Below are 22,972 nucleotides of genomic sequence, written 5' to 3' on the forward strand. Positions count from 1 at the left end.
ACCCATGTGTACTGATGCTAGAACATCCATAGCCACGTCTGCGTAAACAACAGACTCAAAGTTAGCGGTCAGGCACTCACGTCCACGTCCAGCTCTCCTGGTCTGTATGTGTAGGAGCCATCTCGGTAGTCTTCTGGACTCAGCTGAAAACCAGAGCAGCGTTTCAAACAGAGATACAAACATACAGCCGAAGTGGGGCTGAGAAATGAGCCTCTCCATTAACGTATCAAAACATATAATGCATGTGACTACGTGGACCATTTTCAACACGCTGCTAATGTGGCTCTCCAATATATTCAATTTGTTTGCCCAGGGCACTGCGGCAAGTTGAGTACTCTTTAATTACGGGTCATTCACTAGTCTAGTACATATCTTTTAGTGCTTTAATAGGATAATGAGAGCAAGGATGTACCTTGCCACTGGACTGTGGAAAATCATACATTCAAGACACATTCTCTGCATCTTGGTTGTAAAAGTACGCCACTATGCAGAACAATGCATTAGTGTCACACAAATCACATTAATTAATAATGAATTATGTAAAAAAGCCTAAAGGTTAATTTTTTCTTTATTATTTGATGTATAGTTTGCCTAGCCTAAAGCACAGAATGTGCTATACCACATATGCAGAAGTACTGCGCTCCCAGTATTTTTGAAACCTCATCACCCACCAACCCCAACACCCCCCACCCCTTAAAACACACATACACACACACACATACATCAGCACTTGTGCACACACACACACACACACACACACACACACAAACTTGCACATGTCTGCACACATCCCCATACAGATAGTTTAAAACCTTGAGAGGCAATGGAGGGAGATGGGGGAAGGGCTCCTGCACTGATGTAACCTCAGTGCAGAAAGGAGAGCAGGCAGCATCACTTTTCAACCTCAAGGTCACAAAAGTGGCAGGCAATTATAAGCAGAAGGGGTGAGTGGCTAGCTGGTGTAGACTGATGCTGGAGGTGGGGGAGGGGGTGGGGGATTTCCATTCCACAATTATTTGATGTTGATAATCATAATCAGAATAAAAGGTTCCACAAGACAACAACAAAATGAAAAAAAAAGCACAACATTATGATAAAACCTGAATGGTATGGAGACCTTCAAAATAAATGTTTGAGGTGCACTCCTTTAATTTGCAATCCTTTGAGTGTTGGTGGATAAAGGTCATCTGCAAAACATCTTATAAATTGAGATGGATTGGAGATTGGTAGGCTGGAGGCATGGACTGCACCCTAAGCTCCTGTGTCTTAGAAGCTCAGAGGGGCACAGAGGTGTTCCAGCAGCGGGCGGCTGAGTTAGGCAGAGCTGGGATGGGCTGGACCGGCGCTGGGCGGGAGAGAGGCCCCGTGCTGGCAGGCTAGCCGTGCGCCAGGCTAATTACACTCCCCTGGCATGGGCCTGTCAGGGCCTGAGTTAGCGTGACTAATGAAAAGCTCGCAGAGGCCCCGGCGCTAAATCCGGCCGTACCATCCCCAGGAAACCCGGCGGGAACGCCAAACTCACTGTTCTGACAGCCCAACCCAGCTCTGTCCCGTCCCATCTAATCCTGGCTTCACCCTTGCCACTTCCAAAGACAGGGCAGGTGGTTTGCAGCCAGTGTGAGTTGTAGAAGTGTTTCAAGAGCAAAACTCTAGTCAAAACTCTGGTTACAAACTACTGTATGAATGTAAAAGGTTGCCAGATAGGGATTTATTGTGTACTAGATGCTGTCAGAAACCAGGGACATCACTGTATATGATCCAAACATTCTTCAGCAGTGGAACCAGCACAAGACATCAGGAACACAAAGAAAGAGGGAAGTGTCACTAATGAAAGGTGATGGATCTCCCAGTAGACAGTGTCTGTCCACTGTGAGACTGAAGAACTGTCCACGTGGCGAAAAACTGATGCAACAGAACCACACTGACATCTCATTCATCACAAGCAAAGGATTCTGGTAAAGGAAAGTGGTGACTGTGATGTGCTGTACTATCAACACAAGACGCTGAAAAATAACAAAAGTTATGATGACATTTTTGGGGGCTTCCGATGTGGGAAAACAAGAGGAGATACAGTAGGGAGAGCGGTTGATGACAACAGGCAGGTGCATGGATGTTTGGTATCCTGCGACCTTACTTGCTGGTACAGCTGAGGCCTTGGCGCGGAGTTCTCAATCATAGTGTGTATCATGAAGATTAAAGGCTCATTCTCCTTCATCTAGTTCAGTGGTGAAGGGGAAGGGGGGAGCGACATAGCACATAACAGTTAACAATACAGTTAGAGGTCCAGTGAAAACATTATTAACGCTATCCCAGTGAAAGTGTGTGTGTGTGTGTGTGTGTGTGTGTGTGTGTGTGTATCCGCATGAGCTTGTGTGTTTTTGCATATGTGTGTATACAGTATACTGTATGTGTGTATGGATGAGTATGAGTCATGGTACGTGTTTGCATATACCCATTATGCCTAGTATGTTGTCAATGTAAATTATTGTGTCAGTGTAAATTATTTTTGTCTTTCATTTTGAATAAATGTATACCCACTGTAAAACCACATTACCAGGACGGGTGTTAGAATCACCTGGGCTACTGTGATGTGGTCGGTTAGACACCCAACAAGTCCAAACAGAGTCACTGATACTTTTTCCATCTGTGCCCACAACTTGGAAAGTACCATAATATTTCATCCAACTTCAAATAACAACCAAAACTTGACCTTCTCAAAATCCAATTGAGTGGTGCAGGCTGTGTGGGAAAGCTGGGAAACTGGTGTGGGAAACCCGGACACATTAAAGTGTCTCCCACGATTAGACATGCCTGACGGAGCTTAGGAAACCTGAGCCTGGTGCCCAACGGCACGCTGAAAGATTTTCTTCTTCAATCATTTCAGACGTGATTGAATGCCCTCAATAAAGCATTCACTGCATTTTCAACCTCTCACGTAGCAAACACACACACACACACACACACACACACGCACAATATCTCTGCAATATGCATCACCATGACTGCATCAGTGAGTGCAATCTAAACACCATTCAGCAGTACACACAAAAATCCACTGCGCTCCCAGGCTTTAAAAAATTCAGTAAGTGAACACTATGTATAAAATATTGCCACCCGATGTGTGTGTTCTGCATTCTGCATGTGGCTACCCTGTGCTGGCTCTACACAACTCACGCTTAATTACTCATGAGGTAAACTGAACCAAAATAGAAAGCCATACAACATGCCCTTCCGAGTGACACATCTTTGAGTAATGTAAGTGCTGTGTGTGTGTGTGTGTGTGTGTGTGTGTGTGTGTGTGTGTGTGTGTGTGGATATACAGTGTACAGTAGAGGGGTATGGTGTGCCCTCACCTGGCCATCCAAATACATGAGATTCCTCTGGAGGTGATGGGAGAGAATATCACTCTAGAGGAGGCAGCAGAGAAGAGACGGCCGGAAAATATTTGGAAAGGAGAAAGAAGAAAGGAGAAGAGAAGAGAAGAGAAGAGGAGAGAAGAGAAGAGGAGAAAAGAGAAGAAAAGAGTGAGATGTGCAAGAAAACACAAGAAAAAGGCAAATTGGCAAAAGAGAAGAGAGCGGTTTCTGTCAAGCAGCAGAGTAGCTTTTGCCTCTTGGCAAGGTCGTGTAATCCTTAACTAAGTGCACTCACTGAAGGATGCCATACGCAGTGGGCTTATTGGTGGGAAATCTGACCACATGCTTTTTGTTGACAACAAATGCATGCAAAGCATCAAGGCCATCACACCGTTCACATAAAAAAAAAAATGCCATTCACACTGAGAAAAGTTTATAAAAAATTCAGCAATACAGCAAAATGAAAAAATGTGCTTTTGGCAAAACCACACGACAGTCCTTTTACTGATATCTATATAACACATACCACAGGAAATGGTCAAAGCAAAGCACCATGCTTCTAAAACACACACACACACACACAAACAAAAGCAATTGTTTTGTTTGTTCGTTTTCGTTGTTAAGAGAGGGGTTGCTCAGAGCATGGCAGATGCACACACAGGCAGAGGAACACACACACACACACACACACGTAGGGCAGGTGTGTGGGGTCTGACCTTTGGGTTGTCGGCGTCGAGGTTTAGTTGCATAAGCTGCGCTAGCGCGTGCTCCCGGAGGCTGGTGAGCTCGGCCTGCTGCCGCCGCAGTTTGATCAGCAGCAGGGTCAGCTCCTCAGGCTGCACACAGCGAGGACGCAGGAGGACACAGGAGGCATAGGGGGGGCAAACGTTAGCTCCTACTGGCTCACAAGTAACTGGGCCGGGGGCATGAGGGGGTCGGAAGGCTGATGTGACTGGTCCAGTACCGTTTGGTCAGACAAGGTGGGAAGGGGGTTGGATGTGGACGCAAATATGGGGGAGTTTGGAGGAACAGATGTGCTGATGGTCTGGACAGGTGTGCTGATCTTGTTGGTAATGAAATACGGAGTTGAGTTTGGGAGTGTGACAAGACAGAGGGGGCAGGTTAGAACGCGTGTTTGCCTGGGCTTCACAGGGACTGCACTGCCACTGGATGGCTTGGTTAGAATGAAAATGTAGCGGAGAGAACAGAATGCTACTTTGGACAGAGCAGAATGCTACTTTCATTTTATATAAAAGGGAGGGTTTGAATATTGTGTCTTAATTCTGACCTGTCGTCAGTATGCCGAGTAGGAAGCATAAGACTATATTTTGTTTTAAACATTTACGTAATTGTGGATGGAGATGGGAAAATAATGTGAACCGCAGGTTTGGCTGGGTGGGACGCAAGCTCAGAAACATAAACCTGTTAACACCGCAAAGTGAACACAAAGCTAATCTGTCCAGAGAGGCAGCTTTAGGAGTTAAGAGGGGTGGGTCTTCAGAGTAAGCCCATGGTAATGCCAGGCTGTTCTCTCTATGGTGCTTCACTGTTACACAGCAAGAGCACACACAGGCAGGAGAAAACTAAACAGCATCAAAGTTTCAGAGCTGTCTACTCTAACTGATTTGCCTGCAAGTGGCAAACATCAGTCTGAAAGGAGGGAGAACCGAGCAAATAATTCATAAAGGGCTCACTTTTGTGAGGAGGCTCGCTCAATTAACTCAATGAAATATTCAAGGCTTAGATCGCGGCAATTTCACTTTCAAAGTGACTTTTGCTGATCTTGTCATAATTACTCTTTCACTGTCAGTGAGAACAAGACAGATAGAAAAGGTAGAGGTACTTGAAACAATGTTGGTTATCTATTAGTGTCACAAAGAAACCGTGTATAGCTGTATAAGCAGATTCAAGCTGTCTTAACGCTACCTTCATCTCAATACATCTGAGCGGTCTTTCAAAGTTGCTGCAGATGTATTACTGATACCAAACTTGCATCTACCAACTGAAAGTAAAACTATTACTATTGACCAATTTATGACGACAGCCTGTAAAGGAGATACATTTATGGACCCTTTCAAGAGAGTTCCATTATCAGCATCATAGTTGGCCCCACAAGACTTCCGTTTTAACATTCCATATGTTATCTTAATGCAGAGGAAGTAGATTGGGGCCCAAATAGAACGTTCAAGCATTGTTTTTGTTTTTATTGTTGAAAGGGTCTATAGTCAGGGTCATGTCTGTAGTCGAGACAAAAAGGGAAAGAGTGTCTCACCGTCTTGCCCTGGAGTGACTGGGGGGTGATGCTCTGGACTGGCATTCCCATGGGCACGGACCTCCGGTCAGTGGGGTAGGCATACTGCAGAGACCACGGGACAAAGAGACAGATGGATATCTGAGCCTTGACGAAGGGCATGGACATGAACTAAAACTAACTGCTACACTGCTACAGGCTGGTGCTTGGACTGATATAGCTGACTGCCAAGCTGACTGGTGATGTATTTGTCTTGTCATCTTGACAGAGTTGTCATTTTCCCCCAAAAAACTTAACTATTTAATGAGTCACACTTCCTGTAATACATAACATAATTGCCTACATAATAGAAAATGCCATCACAAGCCAATTTCCTGCATTGCGAATAATGCAATAATGTAACATAATTATGAGAGTTTAGTTAATAGCATTACATGACCATAAAAAATAAATAAATAAATAAATAATAAATAATTAAAGGCAAATTCCTCAGTCTGTATTAAACCCCCCTCACTGGGAGCTAATGAGCGCCACACAGGAACAAGGAGCACTCATGGTGTTAAGGGTGTTGGTCTGTGTTACCTTGTTGGGGTGGGCTCTGTGCCGCCGGTCAATGCTCAGGTCACCGCGGTAGATAGGCGAGGACAGCTCGGAGCGTGTGGCGTGGTTGTGTGAGGAGCGGCGCGGTGAGTAGGTGTGGTAGAGGCCTCCGCCCATTGAAGCGTGCGAAGGAGAGGGCGGGATGGACTGGGCGATGCTGCCGCGGGCGCCAGGGACCGCCGCCGCCGCCACATGCTCGGCGATGTCGGCCATGGTGCGCGGGCTGGGCAGCGTGGCGTAGGCCTGCCGCTGGCTCATCACCTGCCGCTGCTGCCACTCGTACAGCTGCCACATGGTGTCGTCCCGCATGGAGCGCCGCTTCTCTGACGCCGTCGCCGTGGTGAGGGTGTGATGATGGGAGCCGCCGCCACTGCCGCCGCTGCTGCTGCCGCTGCCTCCGCGCTCGTAGGCCGAGGTGGGGTAGCCACACACGCTTCCAGGCCGAGCTGTGCCACTGTTGCGTGGCAGTGTCCGGTAGCCCTCCGGGTAGCGCGGCAACACCTGCGCCCGATGGCTGGGCATGTTTCTCGGCAGCGTCTGATAGGAGGTTATGCTGGGGAGACGCAGGATGAAAAGAAGAAGAGGAGGGAAAAAATGACTAATTCCCAGAATAAAAATCTCTATTTGGACCTTTAATCAAGAGTGTGGAAGCTACATCTAATTACCTGCACGCTTTCTCTCATAATAGAATTATGCTAATAAGCCCTAGCTTTAACTTTGTGATAATTCCCCGGTTTTTCTGCGGGCTATAATTAAAGACTTAATCAGAACCGTATCGCGGGGAAACAGTGTGATGTTACTGCTGCGCTGAAACATTGTCTCTGGTTTTCCCCGTGGGCCTTTCGCCTCTTCACCTCTCACCCCTCTTTGCCCCCCGAATCGCGGGCTTAGCGAGCGGATAATACAGGCGCCAGGCGAATTGGACAGATGTGCGGAGGATCATGGAGGGGCTATTTTTTGCAAGGGGAGGACACGGACGTTGTGCGGTCACAAGCCTCCCCCTCGTCATCCTAGCCCCCTCGGCCCCTCCACCTCCCTCCTTCTGTTTCCAGCAGCCGCTGCAAGGCAGTCAGAGATCAGCAGGATGGACGGCCTCCAGTCTTAAGGAGCGTGTCATCTCATGCCAGCCCGGGCGCAGGGGCGCCAAGTTCAACTCAAGCTGGGGCTGGGCTTGGTGGAAGATTGAAAAGAGCCGCTGATTACTTGGCTCACAAATACACACATTCATCTCTCACTTTTTCTCGCTCACACACAAACAAACACACACACACACACACACACACACACACACACACACACACACACAGACACACACACACACACACACACACACACACACACAAACACACGCACACACACACACACACACGCATGCACAAACAGAGAGGACAGCTGCAGAGATTCAGGCTCTCTAAAAGCAGCCCAGCATGGAGCAACGGCAACCCAGCTCCTCTGAGCTCTCCGCATCACGACTGAAGAGCACTTAGGAGCATCATTATGGGACTTGGCACACTTGTTTCTTATGCAATTGAGGGCTCAAAAAAAAAGGGATGCAAAAAAGAACAAAGAAAAAGAGGAGTGGGCGAACGGATGAGAGGAAAATCAAACGTCAAGACTCCGTGGCAAAAATCGGCACTATCAAAAAGAAAGAAAAAGAACAAGCACGCAGCCGCGCACAACGTGACCTCGTGCCCCCTGAGCGGATGCCAGCTCCACAGTGGGGCACCCGCCTGAGGAGTCCGTGCCCACAGCCGAGCTCACATGTAGCTTTAGCACAATTAAAACAACATCTGTCGCTCAGCTCGCAACCCAGTGAACACGGACGACCGCTGTTCTCTGTTCAGCCTCCCTCCGTCGACGCCCCGAAAGCATGAAGCGCCGCTATCTGCTGTCATTTTCTATTCGCGCTGACAGTGTTTTGGAGATGAAGGGCTGTAATAGCACAAAAGCTGTTTGATACGGCAGGGGGAACAATGCCAGTTTCTGTCTTTCTCTCTCTCTCTTTCTCTCTCTCTTTTTCTCTCTCTTTCTCTATGGCCATGTTTTTAAGCCTGTTCACGAACCGTGGCTGAGACTAATGAAGAGGCACACAAAAACACCAGTCCCACTGCTGTCTGGACTGAGCTGGGGATTGGTACTGGACTGCTTACAGAAACCCACTGGTCAGAGGGAGACGCACAAAGGAGGAGACGTCTCTGGATGCAAGCATCCGATTTCATCTAGAAGATTCCTCAGCCCTGGCATGGAATGGATCTCTCTGGCAATTTAGAGTCTCCTTGCTCTTAGCAGGGCACTTCGTGAGAAGGGTAACCCAGCACTAAGAGCCTGCTCGAAAGCACATTATTCTTGTAAAGTACAATACCACTGGTAACATCATGTATCGACAAAACAATGAAGGAGAGAGTGGTGTCATGGTGAAAGACGGGCGAGGGCCGTGCAGAAAAACTGGTGCATTGATGGACGTGGACCAAATTAGCATTTAAATGGGATAGAAGGCAGCACGATAGTCCTGTCATCTCCGCGCTCTCGTCCCGAGGACCGACGCTTACGGAGAGAGACTCGCCACTCTTGTCGGGGACACGGTCTCCATAACTTATTCATCCGAGGAGCGTAGGAGAGCAGGCCTGAGAGAGTGGAGAGAGGGAGAGAGAGAGAGAGAGAGAGAGAGAGAGAGAGAGAGAAAGAAGGAAAGAAGTGGGGAGCAGGAAACCGAAGAGCGCAAACACTCCCATCTCAAACAAGCTCTGGCAAAATGAGGGGGATGCTTCCTGACAGCGATACAGCGCGCGTAGCGGCTGCCTTGGCTGACATAACAAGCTTTCAGCTCACTCTGGACTGAGATGGTGAGGAGGTAGGCGGAGCGGTAGGGTGCTGTTGAGGGGGAGAGGAACAGGAAGAGGAAGAGGAAGAGGGTGGTAAAAGTATCTGTGTAGGTGAGATAAATGGTTCAGAGAGGAGCAGGAGCCTTTTTCAGCTCTTTCTGTGAAAGAGCAGCCTGTCTGCTGCACATCTCAAAGTGGACCTGTCTCTGTGTTTCTGTACTTGTGTGCATTTTGTATCTCTCTGTGTGTGTGTGTTTGTGTGTGTGTGTGTGTGTGTGTGTGTGTGTGTGTGTGCATGAAAGAGAGAGAGAAAAGAGAAAATATCCACAAATAGGTGGAAAAAGATGATGTAGGTAGGAAGATGAATAGGTAGGAAGATGATGTTGTTTGTCAGCCTCATCCTGTATTATGCAGTGGGAGAGAGTGAAGATGCACACGGGTCTAAAAAAGTAAACATCTGGTTGTAAAGAGTCTCACTTCCCTACTGATGTCAGCAGGGAATCAAATCCTCCCTATTCACACTACCTGACCCCCTGTCCTCCCCTCGAACCCGCTCACCTCCTGGTGTCGTCTTCACCGGGCCGCACCCTTGGGTGGGCCCTCACCCACTGCTCCAGCTGCTGCATGGAGTTGGTCCTCTGCAGGTTCCTCTCCGGCTCGTGGCCCGGCGGCGGCTGCTGCTGCTGGGTGTGAGTCTGGCTCGGCCCCTGGCCCTGGCCCTGGCCTGGAGCTCTGGTGGGCTGCTGCTGCTGCGCGAGCGCCACGTCCCCCAGCGGGCTGCGCTCCCCGGAGCCATTATGCTGGGCCGGCTTATGGGGCTGCTGGAGCTGCTGTTGCTGTTGCTGGGCGACCTGCTGCTGCTGCTGCTGCTGCTGCTGTTGGAGTTGGAGCTGGAGCTGACGCGAGGAGGAGACTGCGGCGGCAATGGCGGCCGCCTGCTCTGGCTGCAGCTTGATGCTGTTGATCTTGGCCACCGGCCGCGCGGGCTCCGCCGACGGCTCGCGCTGGTAGCCATAGCTACGCTCGCTGTCACGCTGGGCGCCCGGTCGCTCACCATCCCGCGGCGACACCAGCTTCTCGCCTTCCTTCTGCAGGGGGTACCTCTCGATGTCCTTCTGAGAGACGTAAGTCTCCGTGTCCTTCGGCAAAGCGTACCTCTTTGAGTCTTTGTGGAGTGTGTGTCTCTCTGCATCCTTGTGGACCATGTATCTCTCAGTATCCTTCTGTAAGGTCAGTCTCTCCCCATCCTTCTGCAAGGCGTACAGCTGCCCATCCTTCTGCAAAGCGTACACTTGTCCGTCTTTCTGCACGGCGTATCTACTGTCTTTCATAAGGGTGTGTCTCTCTCCATCTTTCTGGAGGACATATTTCTCGATCTCCTTGTGTGTAGCGTAATTGTCTGCTTCTTTCTGGAGTGCATATTGCTCTGCGTCTTTCGTGAGAGCGTACATCTCTTCCTCTTTCTGCAGAGCATGTCTGTCGCTGTCCTTCTGAAGTGTGTACCTCTCTCCTTCCTTCTGCAGGCAGTAGCGTTCTCCATCCTTCTGGAGGGAGTACCTGTCTCCGTCTTTTTGCAGGGTGTATCTCTCTCCGTCTTTTTGCAGCGTGTACCTGTCGCCGTCTCGCTGCAAGGTGCAGCGGTGGCTGTGCTCCTTCTGCTTGCCGGGCTTCTCCAGAACCTTGGGCTTCTTCTCCTCCGAGCGGGACGGATCCCGGTTGCGCTCGTTGTTCTGGATCTCGGGCCGGGTCAGGACCCGGTGGTTCAGCATGTTGTTCATCTCCTGAGGGCTCTGATAGTCGCCCTTCGACTTATCCAGCCTGCAGAAGAGAAAGATAGAGAAAAGAAGATTAAAACATAGAAAGAGAGAGGGATATCTGATGAATAGGTGAACAAACCATGAAACAGGAGAGAAAAAAATGCGCTCACTGAATCGATCCATAGGCATTGTATGAGGCAATACTGAGAAAGTAGTTTATCTTTTTTCTGAGAGAATCTTGGCAGTCTGACCTACACCTACACACCTCCGATTGCTGAGAGATGGTGAGAACAGACTGCCAAAACGCGACGGCCTTTCTAAAAACAAGGCTGCCTGCTGGTGACACCGGCTTCCAGCTCTCACTCTGACAAGCCTGCTTCCTCCGTGAAATAAGCGCGAGAAAAAAAAAAAACAAGCAGAAGCCCTGGGATTTCAACCTTTCCGGCTCCATGACAGAGGTGCGCTTCAGAGCTGGCGGGAGGAGGAAGCGAAAGCACAAACCTTTCCGAGACGTCAAGAGGTGTCCAAACAGCCTTGAGGAGCCAAATGTAGGCAGCCCGATTTCCCCCGAAGAACACAGCCTCCCTTTACGTCGGTAAGAGACACCCAAATGCCTCCCTTTTGCATGCAGCAACAGCCTTTCCAGAATATAAACAAGGCAAAGGCAAAGCCATCTCACTCCAACCTCAAGGGCAAAGCCATCTCACTCCAGAAGTTTACAGTCGCTAATCTTCTGGGCAGAATATCAATGCCCATGAGAATACGAAAGCCTGTGCAACACAGACATCATACTGTACTGAAGACGAGATATTTGGAGACTCTTTCTCAGTGGATTATGAGTAGCACGGACAGAAAGTCTGAGGTAATTAACAGAGCCATTGGGGGTGACTGGAGGGCTGTTTGTGGCCATTTGCCAGGGCAGCACACTCTCACAGTGAGGGCGCTGTGGTGAGTTAATGCTGCAGGTCCGAGGGACGGGGCAGCTCCGGTCTACTGGTCTGTCGCTGGCCAGCGCTCACTTGCTTACCTAACTGGCAGGAACAGGAACACACGCCAGTGGACAAACACACACACACACACACACACACACACACATACTTTCTATCTCTCGTTTTCTATTTAGTACATACACAGACATGCACAGCCTCAAAGACAAAAATCTACCTACCTCTTTCAGTCTAGCAAATGCAAACACATACACTTGCACACTCACACACGTGCACACACACACATGGTGCACACAGAGTACACACACAGTACACACACCCTCTCCTTTGCTTACACAACTGTGAAGAGCAAGCGCGTCTGAGACTCTCGAGTACAGAGAACATGCCGGAGGGCCCCAAACAGCTTGTGGCTCTGAGAGCAGGGAGACATTACGCTCACAGAGCCTGCACTGTGCTGTTGCCGCTGCCGCTGTATTGGGTGTGAAGAGCCAGGCAAAGATACTGCACCCTTTGGATTTGATGTTGTACTTTGCTAAGACGGCAAAGAGATTCGCCCTCGGCTCCGGGAAGCGGATTCGGAATAGAGAGAAAGAAAGAGACAGAGAGAGAGAGAGAGAGAGAGAGAGAGAGAGAGAGAGAGAGAGAGAAAAATTATCCATTTGATTTTTTGGAGGAGGATCCGTGAGCAGTTTTATAAGGAGAGTGATGGGCTGTAATTTGGGGAGATCAAAGGCAGCCGGAGAGGGAAGTCATCCTACTGCAGGAGACATCAAATAATGACAGCATCTGATGGCAAAGCCAACATCACAAAGAGAAGCAAGACAGAGAAGACACTGACTTTCCATTGCGACTGCAGACATCAGCCTTGATTCAGTGGGATTCATGTCAACACACACTCCACTTTCCTTGTCATGATTGTTCTTTTGGATCACTTATTTTGTCACCACCAACAAAACTTTACTTTAGAAGATCCTAGAAGATGAAATGTTAATTTACGATGGTTGGAATAGATTGGATTGATATGGATCTTTCAATATCTTTAAGTAATGATTGTACAGATTGTACTTTCAATAAACCTTCAACTTCAATTCTGAACGAGGGGCAAGACACAGAAATAGAGGTGCTCAGATGCAATATCTCACTGATCTCTGATAAAGAAAAGTCTTTTATTGTAGATTAGTGGAAAATTGCAGTGTAACTCAGGACACGATATCCTCAAATGACTCTGTGCAAGCCTACTGTAGCTCTCTCTGTCAGGCTCGTCCACTGTCTGCTGTGGCCAGTGGACCCACCTAGTGATGGCCGGCTCCGTGTGGACCAGCGCAGCATCCGTCATCACCTTCATCCAGGACTCCATGTCTTTGGCGTTGTCTGTGCTGAAGTAGTACGTCCGCATGTTGGGGTGCGTCGCCTAGAGGGAGAGTGAAAATATAACCTAGAAGAGAGAAACACACACGCACACACGCACACACACACACACACACATAAATTGAAAGAGAATATTAGACAGACGAAGCAAAAAGTGTGAGTGATATTTACATGCACAACCAACAGTTCTGTAAAGGGTGAACGCTTCCACACAAATTCAATGAGAATATTAGACCAACGAAGCAAAAATGTCTGAGTGATATCCACTTGCACAGCCAATAGCTCTGCAATGGGTAAATGCTCCTGTCTATTGACCTTGGCGATGGTGAATCAAGTAAAAATTGCTTCCTGCTACGTGTAGGCAGACAATCATTGATGAGAGGATGAGCTGGCTGTCGATTAGTGATTTAAAAAAAAAAAGCCTATCATGTTGTGGGTGTCAGAAGGGGACCTAAATTGGCTCTGACAGCAGCAGGCATCTTTTTCCCACAGCACAGCCATAAATGAGTCTTTCAATTCAGTTCAGGAGGCAATTTCAAGAGCAGCAAGCTGACGGAGCCTCTCAGTAAGGGATTACAGAACACTTTGATTTTTTTCATGGGAAACATAGACACATCATATTAACAGAGAGGACCCATGCAATGCTGTGTGTGTGTGTGGATGAGATAGATAGATATAGATAGATAGATAGATAGATAGATAGATAGATAGATAGATAGATAGATAGATAGATACTTTATTGATCCCCAGGGGAAATTCAAGGATAGACATTCACTGAGCTGGACATTGGACTGCGACGAGGTTGAACTCACCGTGACTCAGCAGAAGTGTTTGTTGGCATGTCGACAGTGTTTCTCGGGAAGCTAGGCCCACTCAGGAGAAACCAGGTTAATCCAGACAGGAAGAAACACAGGAAGCATAGAATGAGTCCACACAGTGTCAGAACAACACCCCCCCCCCCAACAGACACACACAAAACCCCCATTGTCTTGCAGAGCAAGTCATCAAATCAGGACACTCACAAGCAAAGTCCCTCAAAACTGGAAAAAGAAAACATGGCACTTTGTCCAAGTGGGCCATGAGAAAGCAGTCTTGAGTTGGAACAGGGGATCAGGAGGTGGGCCAGGTCAGTGCCACAGCACTGGGATACTGGGTCGAGGGTGAGGCTGACCCATGGGGACTGACCTAATGCATGACCGGGCTTAGCATCCCCAAACACTCTGGAAAAGGTCCAGCCACTGCGTGGTGCGAATCCCTCCCAGCTGTGCTCTGGGCCAGCGACACCAGAGACCCTCTGACTCCCACGCTCCATGTCCATGAGTGACCTTGGCTCACCACCAGCCACGCCTGCCCATCAACCCTCCCCGCCCCTGTCCAGCCCCCCTTGGCACGGCAAGGCGCTTGGCGACTCCGTGGCATTTATGCGCTTCTTAATTAAATCAGCTAACCTATAGCCCCATAAATTTGACTGACGCTGGGTTGGTCTCTGGGCCCCAGGCTCTACTGGTGGGGGTGGGGCTTACTGCAGCAGTGCAGGCCCCTGCCAATGTTATCTAGCCTGATAAGACAGAAGATAAAGTAGACAACTCCATCACATTTCAGCACAAACATACATGTAGATTGATTGCACATGCACCGTGGCTGATGTGATGGTGGAAACAGAAGTCAAATGAAGGAGCTCTGGCCAGAGGAAGTTCAGGCTATCTTATGGGTTCATGGAGTGTGTGTGTGTGTGTGTGTGTGTCTGTCTGTGTGTTTTCTCTTCCTCACTTTTTCCTTATCTACTTCTGTGTTTATATGGGGCGGGTAGCCGAGGCAGAGTCTAGGAATCCACAGAGGGCAGTACACACAAAACCGCCTGCTTCTGGCTGTGGAGAGGAAATCTCTTGCAACATCTTCCATAAAAATAGTTTCAAACAAAAGAACAACCTGCTCTTAAAAAGAATGTGATGAAAGCAAAAGATAGGGTGGAATGCTGACCTTAAAGGCGTATTTCCTGCTTATGTGGTCGTCCACGGACAGCAAGGATATGTGAAAGCTCGGCAGGAGGATACTTCCAAGGATGCATTCTTCTTTGTCATCTACAGGAAAGGAGGAAAAAAATGTGTTTGTATGCTTTCATGTGGGTGCAGAGATGCCTGAATTCCAGCAAATCTCAGCTGGCGCTTTCATTTCAGCCTCTGCTTCTTTGCAAAACAAATTGTCAGAGGTGGTGATTAGAATAATGTCAAATTCTGTGCTGTGGAGGGTGACTGTGATGGTTTGTGTGTGTGTGTGTGTGTGAGTGAATATGTGTGTGTGTGTGTGTGTGTGTGTGTGTGTGTGGGGGCACAGTCGACGCACCCCACCATTAGCTCAGCGAGACGCCTGTTACATAGTCATTTATCGACGGTACACGTGACAAACTGGCAGTGACAACCACGATACAGCCATAAAGGAAGAGAGAAACTGACGCTGTGCACCAGCAAACACCAGCTGAGCGAAGAAAACGTTAAAATGATACAAAGCCATTCTGCCTCCAATGCCTCGAAAGAACAGCGGTGTCAATTAGTCTCGGTTATTACAGAGGAGAGGAGTTACAGTTGTCCTCAAAACTGGTAGCAATGCATGGAGCCGTCTGCTTAAGCATTCTCCTCAGATTGCAAATAAATGTATGATGATGAGAGTATGTTGTTTTGAATAGCAATCTCAATGACAGCTCCATGAGTAGAGAGAGAGAGGGAGAGAAAGAGAGAGATAGATAGATAGAGAGAGAGAAATAATCGAACACAGATGGCTGCCTGCTCATTTCACACAAATTAACATCCTATTCTTTGCCCCTCTTGGGATTCTCGCAGCAAACGTGCAGTTCAGCAATACACTGACAGGGGGCGCCAGAAGCCTGCGTTGCCCTCCTGGGCCGTGTGGTGCAGCGCCGCAGGGTTATCTGACGGTGGAGGAGGGGGGGTGACAGTAGTGAATCTGAGGAGATAAGACTTATCAGGCAGGGCAGGTAGTAAAAGCCAGACGCCGCCCGACAGGGCTCGGCTCTTTTACATCCATTTTCATTCCGGAGCATAAAAGCAGCTGGCGTCTCAACTCCTTTAGCAATATTTAACCTGACTGGCAGAGGTGCGGGCTGAAAGGGAGACTGATAACATGGCACAGAAAGAGAGGAGAGGGGAGGTGTAGAGAAGGCGAGGGGAGAAACAGTCTGTGTGTATGTGCAGGTTTGTGTGTGTGTGAGAGAAAGAGAGAGAGAGATAGAGAGAGAGACAGAGAGAGAGAGAGAGAGAGAGAGAGACAGGCCGTTATCAGCACCCAGAGCACGTCCCACTCCAGTAAGAACTCTTCTCTGTACGCTCACTCAATAAACAGCCTATTCTCTTCTGAGGGCTGTCCATGAAAGAGTTTCTTGATTTCACGGGGTGAGGGTGATTAATTGCACTATTTGTCTTAATGGACGAAAAAGAAAATAGTCTTGGTATCTCTGCATGGGAGGAATTGAGGGGGGGGGGGGTGGTTACCCTTTAACTGTCATACTAGGGTCAAAGGTTGTGATGCATGTCTGAGAACACAGGTAAGACATACAAACAGGTATCAGCATCCAGCATCTAAGCAGCATCTAAGTACTCAAGTGTGGATCAGTATGACCTTCTACTGAACCAGGAAGCATCTCACTAGTGTTATCATAATTACATCTCTTTACACTAGTAACATCCTAATTAGACCATTTTTCCAGACCCTTCATTCTATATTAACATCACTTTTCATGTGTGTGGGTGTGTGAGTGTGTGTGTGTGAATGTCCTTCATATCTATCCTGCATCCTTACATGAGGTAAAGCAATATGTTTGTGTTTATGTGTTTGTGTGTCGATGTGGCAATAGCTCACCTTTGTAGTAGAACAGACACATGTCCGACAGCACGAACCACCTCTTCTTCCACATCTTCATTCCCGTGCTGTCCTGTGAGGAGACCGAGGGGAGACAGCGGCCGACGTTAAAAAAGACGAGCATCTGACTGAGCTCCCCCCGCTATCTCCTTCACCTTCACTTCAGACAGCCCTCCGATTAGACAGGCTTTGGGCGGGGCCCGGATCTAAACAAATTGGCTGCCTTTATCTCTTAATGAGCTTGCAGAGAGAGAGAGGGAGAGAAAGAGAGAGATAGATAGATAGAGAGAGAGAAATAATCGAACACAGATGGCTGCCTGCTCATTTCACACAAATTAACATCCTATTCTTGCCCCTCTTGGGATTTCGCAGCAAACGTGCAGTTCAGCAATACACTGACAGGGGGCGCCAGAAGCCTGTTGCCCCCTCCTGGGCCGTGTGGTGCAGCGCCGCAGGGTTATCTGACGGTGGAGGAGGGGGGGTTGACAGTAGTGAATCTGAGGAGATAAGACTTATCAGGCAGGGCAGGTAGTAAAAGCCAGACGCCGCCCGACAGGGCTCGGCTCTTTTACATCCATTTTCATTCCGGAGCATAAAAGCAGCTGGCGTCTCAACTCCTTTAGCAATATTTAACCTGACTGGCAGAGGTGCGGGCTGAAAGGGAGACTGATAACATGGCACAGAAAGAGAGGAGAGAGGGGAGGTGTAGAGAAGGCGAGGGAGAAAACAGTCTGTGTGTATGTGCGTGTGTTTGTGTGTGTGTGAGAGAGAAAGAGAGAGAGAGATAGAGAGAGACAGAGAGAGAGAGAGAGAGAGAGAGAGACAGGCCGTTATCAGCACCCAGAGCACGTCCCACTCCAGTAAGAACTCTTCTCTGTACGCTCACTCAATAAACAGCCTATTCTCTTCTGAGGGCTGTCCATGAAAGAGTTTCTTGATTTCCGCGGGGGTGAGGGTGATTAATTGCACTATTTGTCTTAATGGACGGAAAAAAAGAAAATAGTCTTGGTATCTCTGCATGGGAGGAATTGAGGGGGGGGGGGGTGGTTACCCTTTAACTGTCATACTAGGGTCAAAGGTTGTGATGCATGTCTGAGAACACAGGTAAGACATACAAACAGGTATCAGCATCCAGCATCTAAGCAGCATCTAAGTACTCAAGTGTGGATCAGTATGACCTTCTACTGAACCAGGAAGCATCTCACTAGTGTTATCATAATTACATCTCTTTACACTAGTAACATCCTAATTAGACCATTTTTCAGACCCTTCATTCTATATTAACATCACTTTTTCATGTGTGTGGGTGTGTGAGTGTGTGTGTGTGAATGTCCTTCATATCTATCCTGCATCCTTACATGAGGTAAAGCAATATGTTTGTGTTTATGTGTTTGTGTGTCGATGTGGCAATAGCTCACCTTTGTAGTAGAACAGACACATGTCCGACAGCACGAACCACCTCTTCTTCCACATCTTCATTCCCGTGCTGTCCTGTGAGGAGACCGAGGGGAGACAGCGGCCGACGTTAAAAAAGACGAGCATCTGACTGAGCTCCCCCCGCTATCTCCTTCACCTTCACTTCAGACAGCCTCGATTAGACAGGCTTTGGACGGGGCCCGGGACGAAACAAATTGGCTGCCTTTATCTCTTAATGAGAGCGCCCAGATTCTCCCGTTCTTACAGTTAAAGTTTAAGAACGAAGCTTACTTTGTTTTCCTGGCGGCGTTTAAACCAGGCTGTTTCTTCGGCGGCACTCAAGCTCAGTTCATCTTTTTAACGATGTTTACCTCTTTCCCAGTGAGTATCGCTTTTGCGTTTCCTGGTATTTGTATAGTTAATAGCAAGCCAGTAAAAAATGAGTTGACAACAGCTATATAAAAAATCCTTTTTCAGAGACAGAGTGAGTGTAAGAGAGGGATGGAGGGAGGGGAGAGAGAGAGCGAGAGAGAGAGAGAGAGAGAGAGAGAGAGAGAGAGAGAGAGAGAGAGAGAGAGAGAGAGAGGGATGCGGTTGATGAGCAGAGAAAAAAAAAGTGCCAGCGATGAAGTCTTTCTTTTTGGGAGGAAATCAATATTGCGTTCAAAGGGGGTTTCGAGCTGGAGGAGAGGTTATTGATGATTCTTGTGCTTAGCAGAACACTGAGAAAGATTCTTTGAATTCCTTGAGAACCTGGAATATGGGGATAACACAGACGTGATGGAGAATGATGAAAATGTATGCTATGCATAGTCAAGCCTGAGAGCAAAGCAGTTCAACTTCACATGTGATAAGTTTCTTGCTTCCATGCAGATGCATTATTTATTGAATTACTCTGTTGGTTTATTTTAAGGCCTTGTAACAGTGAGAGCTTTCCTAAATGCCTCCACACACCAATGCAGAAGCGTCACACGTCCAGTTATGTGCCTACGAGGTGCAAATCTCCTGGACGGATATTCCACGGGCTTTTCAAAAGCTTAGCATGTGTCACGCTTTGAATTCGAATGAGAATCTCTCCAGCGTTTTCCCTTGATCATATCAAGCAGCAGTGCCTTTCCCCACATATTTGACAGCTGCCAGAGATCTGCAGATTTACACATGTCCATTATTGCAGATGCAATTAAAAGGTAATGAGGACATCTCCAACAGATAAAGAGGAAAGGAGAGCCAGGGAGAAGCTGGAATCTGAGAAATCGAGGAACGGAAAAGCCATAGAGAGAAACGTCAAGGGTGACAAATTTAAGAGACAGAAAACCCTTGGGTGTGCAGCCTGTGCGATTGTACTGTGGAAACAAAAGGCTAACCTACAATTTTTCTCTGATCTCCAATGTGGGGCTAGCAGTTCTGTGTGTGTGTGTGGTGCGGTGTGTGTGTGTGTGTGGCGCAGGGCAAATTGACCATTATTACCTGTTTGTAAAGCCAGCTGCTTTTGACTACTGGAGCATTTGGGTTCCTCCTTATGGAGTTTGACCTCTTTCCGAAATTGTGGACTTTCTTGGAGGGCCTTGATTGCTGCAAAAAACAAGGTTGAATTAATTATTCTGAAAATATTTGATGTGTAATCAGACATCCTATGGTGCAGGACACGCTGGATATCTGGCAACGTGGTCATAAATTATTCTACAGCATGAATAAAATCATTTGAAGCTCCACTTTAAATGAGTGTATACACAGGCCCTGCATAATTAAAACCTGATGTTTACAAATGCTCCCTTAAACTTCATAGTTTATTTATCTTTGCAAAAGTTTTGCAAACAGTTTGAAGTACTGCTACTTTATAGGCAACCTCCATTTTCTAAGGTCAACACAGGCAAGTCAAGAACATTTACAAATTTGTCCAGCTGTCTCAGGGGGGGAAATATCAACCTTACACCCTGATTGAAATATGTACACAGTGTAATCCATTTAGATTTCAAGGCAGCAGTCTGATATAATCCATTTATTTCAGTGTTGGGTGTTGAAGGTTCGATTAAGTGGTGTGAGACTCCTGCTGAAAGGCCAGCCCAGGTCTCTCACTCACTCTGGCAACCGGGCTGCCTGCGTAGGTGGTGTAGTCCGAGCCGCCCGTGTAGTTTGACGCTTCGCTCATGGTGCTCGTGGGCCGCTCCTTTTTCTCAGTGCTCGTGGGCGCGTTCTGCGCTGGTCTAGAGAAACAACAACAAAAACCAAAACAATTTTAAAAAATAAAAACAAAAAAACGCAGGAGACAGGGGAAGGGAGAGAGTTAGTGAGGCGAAGGAGGAGTAGGGGGAGGAAGAAGAGGGAGAAAAGGGGAAAAAGAGAGGAGAGAGAGAGAAGAAAAGAAAGAGAGAGAGAGAGGAAGGTGAGGCTGCACAAAAGAGCCTGGGAGAATGCGAGCATCAATCTGACAGATCAATGGCCGAGTTAAAGAGACGGTGGCGAGCTGAGGGATGCCTTCGCTAGCGGCCTAATCTCCCCGAGCCTCGTCCTGAGCTATTGGTTTGGTAAATCTCCCTCCGCCCGCCCGCCTGACCGTCCGCACCACCCTACCCTCCACCCCGAGCCTCTCTCAACCCCACCATCAACTCTGTGGGCCTTTCAAACTCCCCCTGTCTTAATGACACTGCATCTCTGCAGCCTCCATTGCCCCCCTGGCAGACACGGGAGAGGAGAAAGCAGAGCCCCGTGAATCAAAGCAATTACTCAGCGCCACACCGCTGATACATACCTTTACGTCCAACAACCTTAAATCGCCTTGCCAAGTCAGGAGAGCTGACAAATTGAACTGCATCAAAGTTTATGCTCCAGACACCCCCTCCCCCTCCCCCCATCCACCGCACAAGAAGGCCAGAACAACCCAGACGCTGAGAGGTTGAAGGTCCTCATCCTCCCTTCTGCCTTGGCAGGTTGCACAAGCAACTCCGTCCCCATTATTTTCTGCTCGCACAGACTACGGGCGCAGTGATATAAACCCGAGGATAAATCTTGGCGCTTTCATTGACACTGCCAAAGATAAATCTGGCATCCGATCAGAAGTGCATTGTCTCCTGATGCTGTCCTACATTCCTTAGCCTTACAGTTTAATGCTAACGTGTGGAGAGTCTAGTCCTTTCTGGAGCAGGTGAGTAGGGGGAAAAAATATCCTCCTGTCTGCTACGTGATGTCGGGTTTTAGGTCACACCCACAGGAACACGCACCTAGACCGGTGTGCGAGAGTATTTTTAGATTCCCTCCAAGTAGCTTATGCTCTCTCACACACACACAGACACACACACAGACACAGACACACACACAGACACACACACACACACACACACACACACACAGACACAGACACACACACAGACACACACACAGACACAGACACACACACAGACACACACACAGACACAGACACACACACAGACACAGACACAGACACACAGACACACACACAGACACACACACAGACACACACACACACACAGACACACACACAGACACAGACACAGACACAGACACAGACACACACACAGACACACACAGACAGACACACACACAGACACAGACACACACACACACACACAGACACACAGACACACACACACAGACACACACACAGACACAGACACACACACAGACACACACACAGACACAGACACACACACAGTCACCTGAAGGGTGATCAGACTAATGGCTGCATGCCACACACAGACACCTTGCAGGACGGCATTTAGACACACCAATATACACACATCAGTGCATACACACCGAAACACACACCTGTATCCAGACACACACACACCTAAACACACACACACAGACACCTAAACACACACACACACACACACCCTTTATAACATTCCAAACTAGATCAAGCAGCATTCTACACAGTCAGGCAGACGCAACTAACACCTGCATGTTCAAACGGCAGTGTAACATAAGGCAAATGAGACACCACACACAAATACCAACCATAGCTGTGCAACTGTTTACACAACCCACATGTGTGAGACACACACACACACACACACACACACACACACACAAAAACACACACACACACAGAGCTCAGCACGTTATGTCAATTTAAACTAGAGGACTATGCGTGACCTTCTGGGCCAAAGAGCATGAACTAAATCATGCGTTTATTGGACCTATTATGGACCATTAATTAAACCGGTCTGATTGCCTCTGGGCGGTTACCAAATGATTGCCTCAAGTATGCTGCAACCAAGTGTCAGACCGGAAACTAAAATGAGAGAGAGGGGGGAAGAGAGAGAGAGCGAGAGAGAGAGAAAGAGAAAGTGACAGAGAGAGAGAGACAGAGAGAGAGAGAGAGAGAGAGAGAGAAGGATGTCATCTAATGATATCTGAAGTTCAGAAAATGAGAGGCGATGTGAGAGGCGGACATCCTGAAATTAGCCTTGTTTCACCCTCCGTCGTCCTTGCTGGCACGCAGGGGAATTGAGCCCTCGTCTGAGGATGAGAGTGTCGCTGTTGGCACCGTCAATTAGAAGTCAAAGAGCTGCGAGGCGATGACTCATCGGCCCACCCTTAGCACCCTCTTTCTCTCTTTTCT

General features: G+C 48.1%; 1 protein-coding gene across 31 annotated transcripts in view; it reads right to left on the reverse strand.

The window, feature by feature from the left end:
• The window catches only part of plekha5 (pleckstrin homology domain containing, family A member 5), a 123,924-nt gene that overhangs the window by 15,830 nt on the left and 85,122 nt on the right, over positions 1-22,972 (reverse strand). For 17 of the 31 annotated variants that reach the window (XM_048268422.1, XM_048268423.1, XM_048268397.1 and 14 more), the window contains 12 exons: positions 20,471-20,594; positions 19,858-19,962; positions 18,393-18,465; positions 15,082-15,182; positions 13,026-13,144; positions 9,588-10,847; positions 6,190-6,760; positions 5,629-5,712; positions 4,073-4,192; positions 3,354-3,407; positions 2,135-2,215; positions 81-143 (listed from right to left, as the gene is read on the reverse strand). In XM_048268422.1, the coding sequence (XP_048124379.1) occupies positions 81-143; positions 2,135-2,215; positions 3,354-3,407; positions 4,073-4,192; positions 5,629-5,712; positions 6,190-6,760; positions 9,588-10,847; positions 13,026-13,144; positions 15,082-15,182; positions 18,393-18,465; positions 19,858-19,962; positions 20,471-20,594 (2,755 nt within the window). Of the gene's footprint in view, positions 1-80; positions 144-2,134; positions 2,216-3,353; positions 3,408-4,072; positions 4,193-5,628; positions 5,713-6,189; positions 6,761-9,587; positions 10,848-13,025; positions 13,169-13,913; positions 14,030-15,081; positions 15,183-16,974; positions 17,122-18,392; positions 18,466-19,857; positions 19,963-20,470; positions 20,595-22,972 lie in introns of those variants that run through there. The other 14 variants (XM_048268425.1, XM_048268426.1, XM_048268417.1 and 11 more) reach the window with 6 other exon arrangements.

Source organism: Alosa alosa, chromosome 17 (genome assembly GCF_017589495.1).
Source record: "Alosa alosa isolate M-15738 ecotype Scorff River chromosome 17, AALO_Geno_1.1, whole genome shotgun sequence".
In the NCBI taxonomy this organism is placed as follows: domain Eukaryota; kingdom Metazoa; phylum Chordata; class Actinopteri; order Clupeiformes; family Clupeidae; genus Alosa; species Alosa alosa.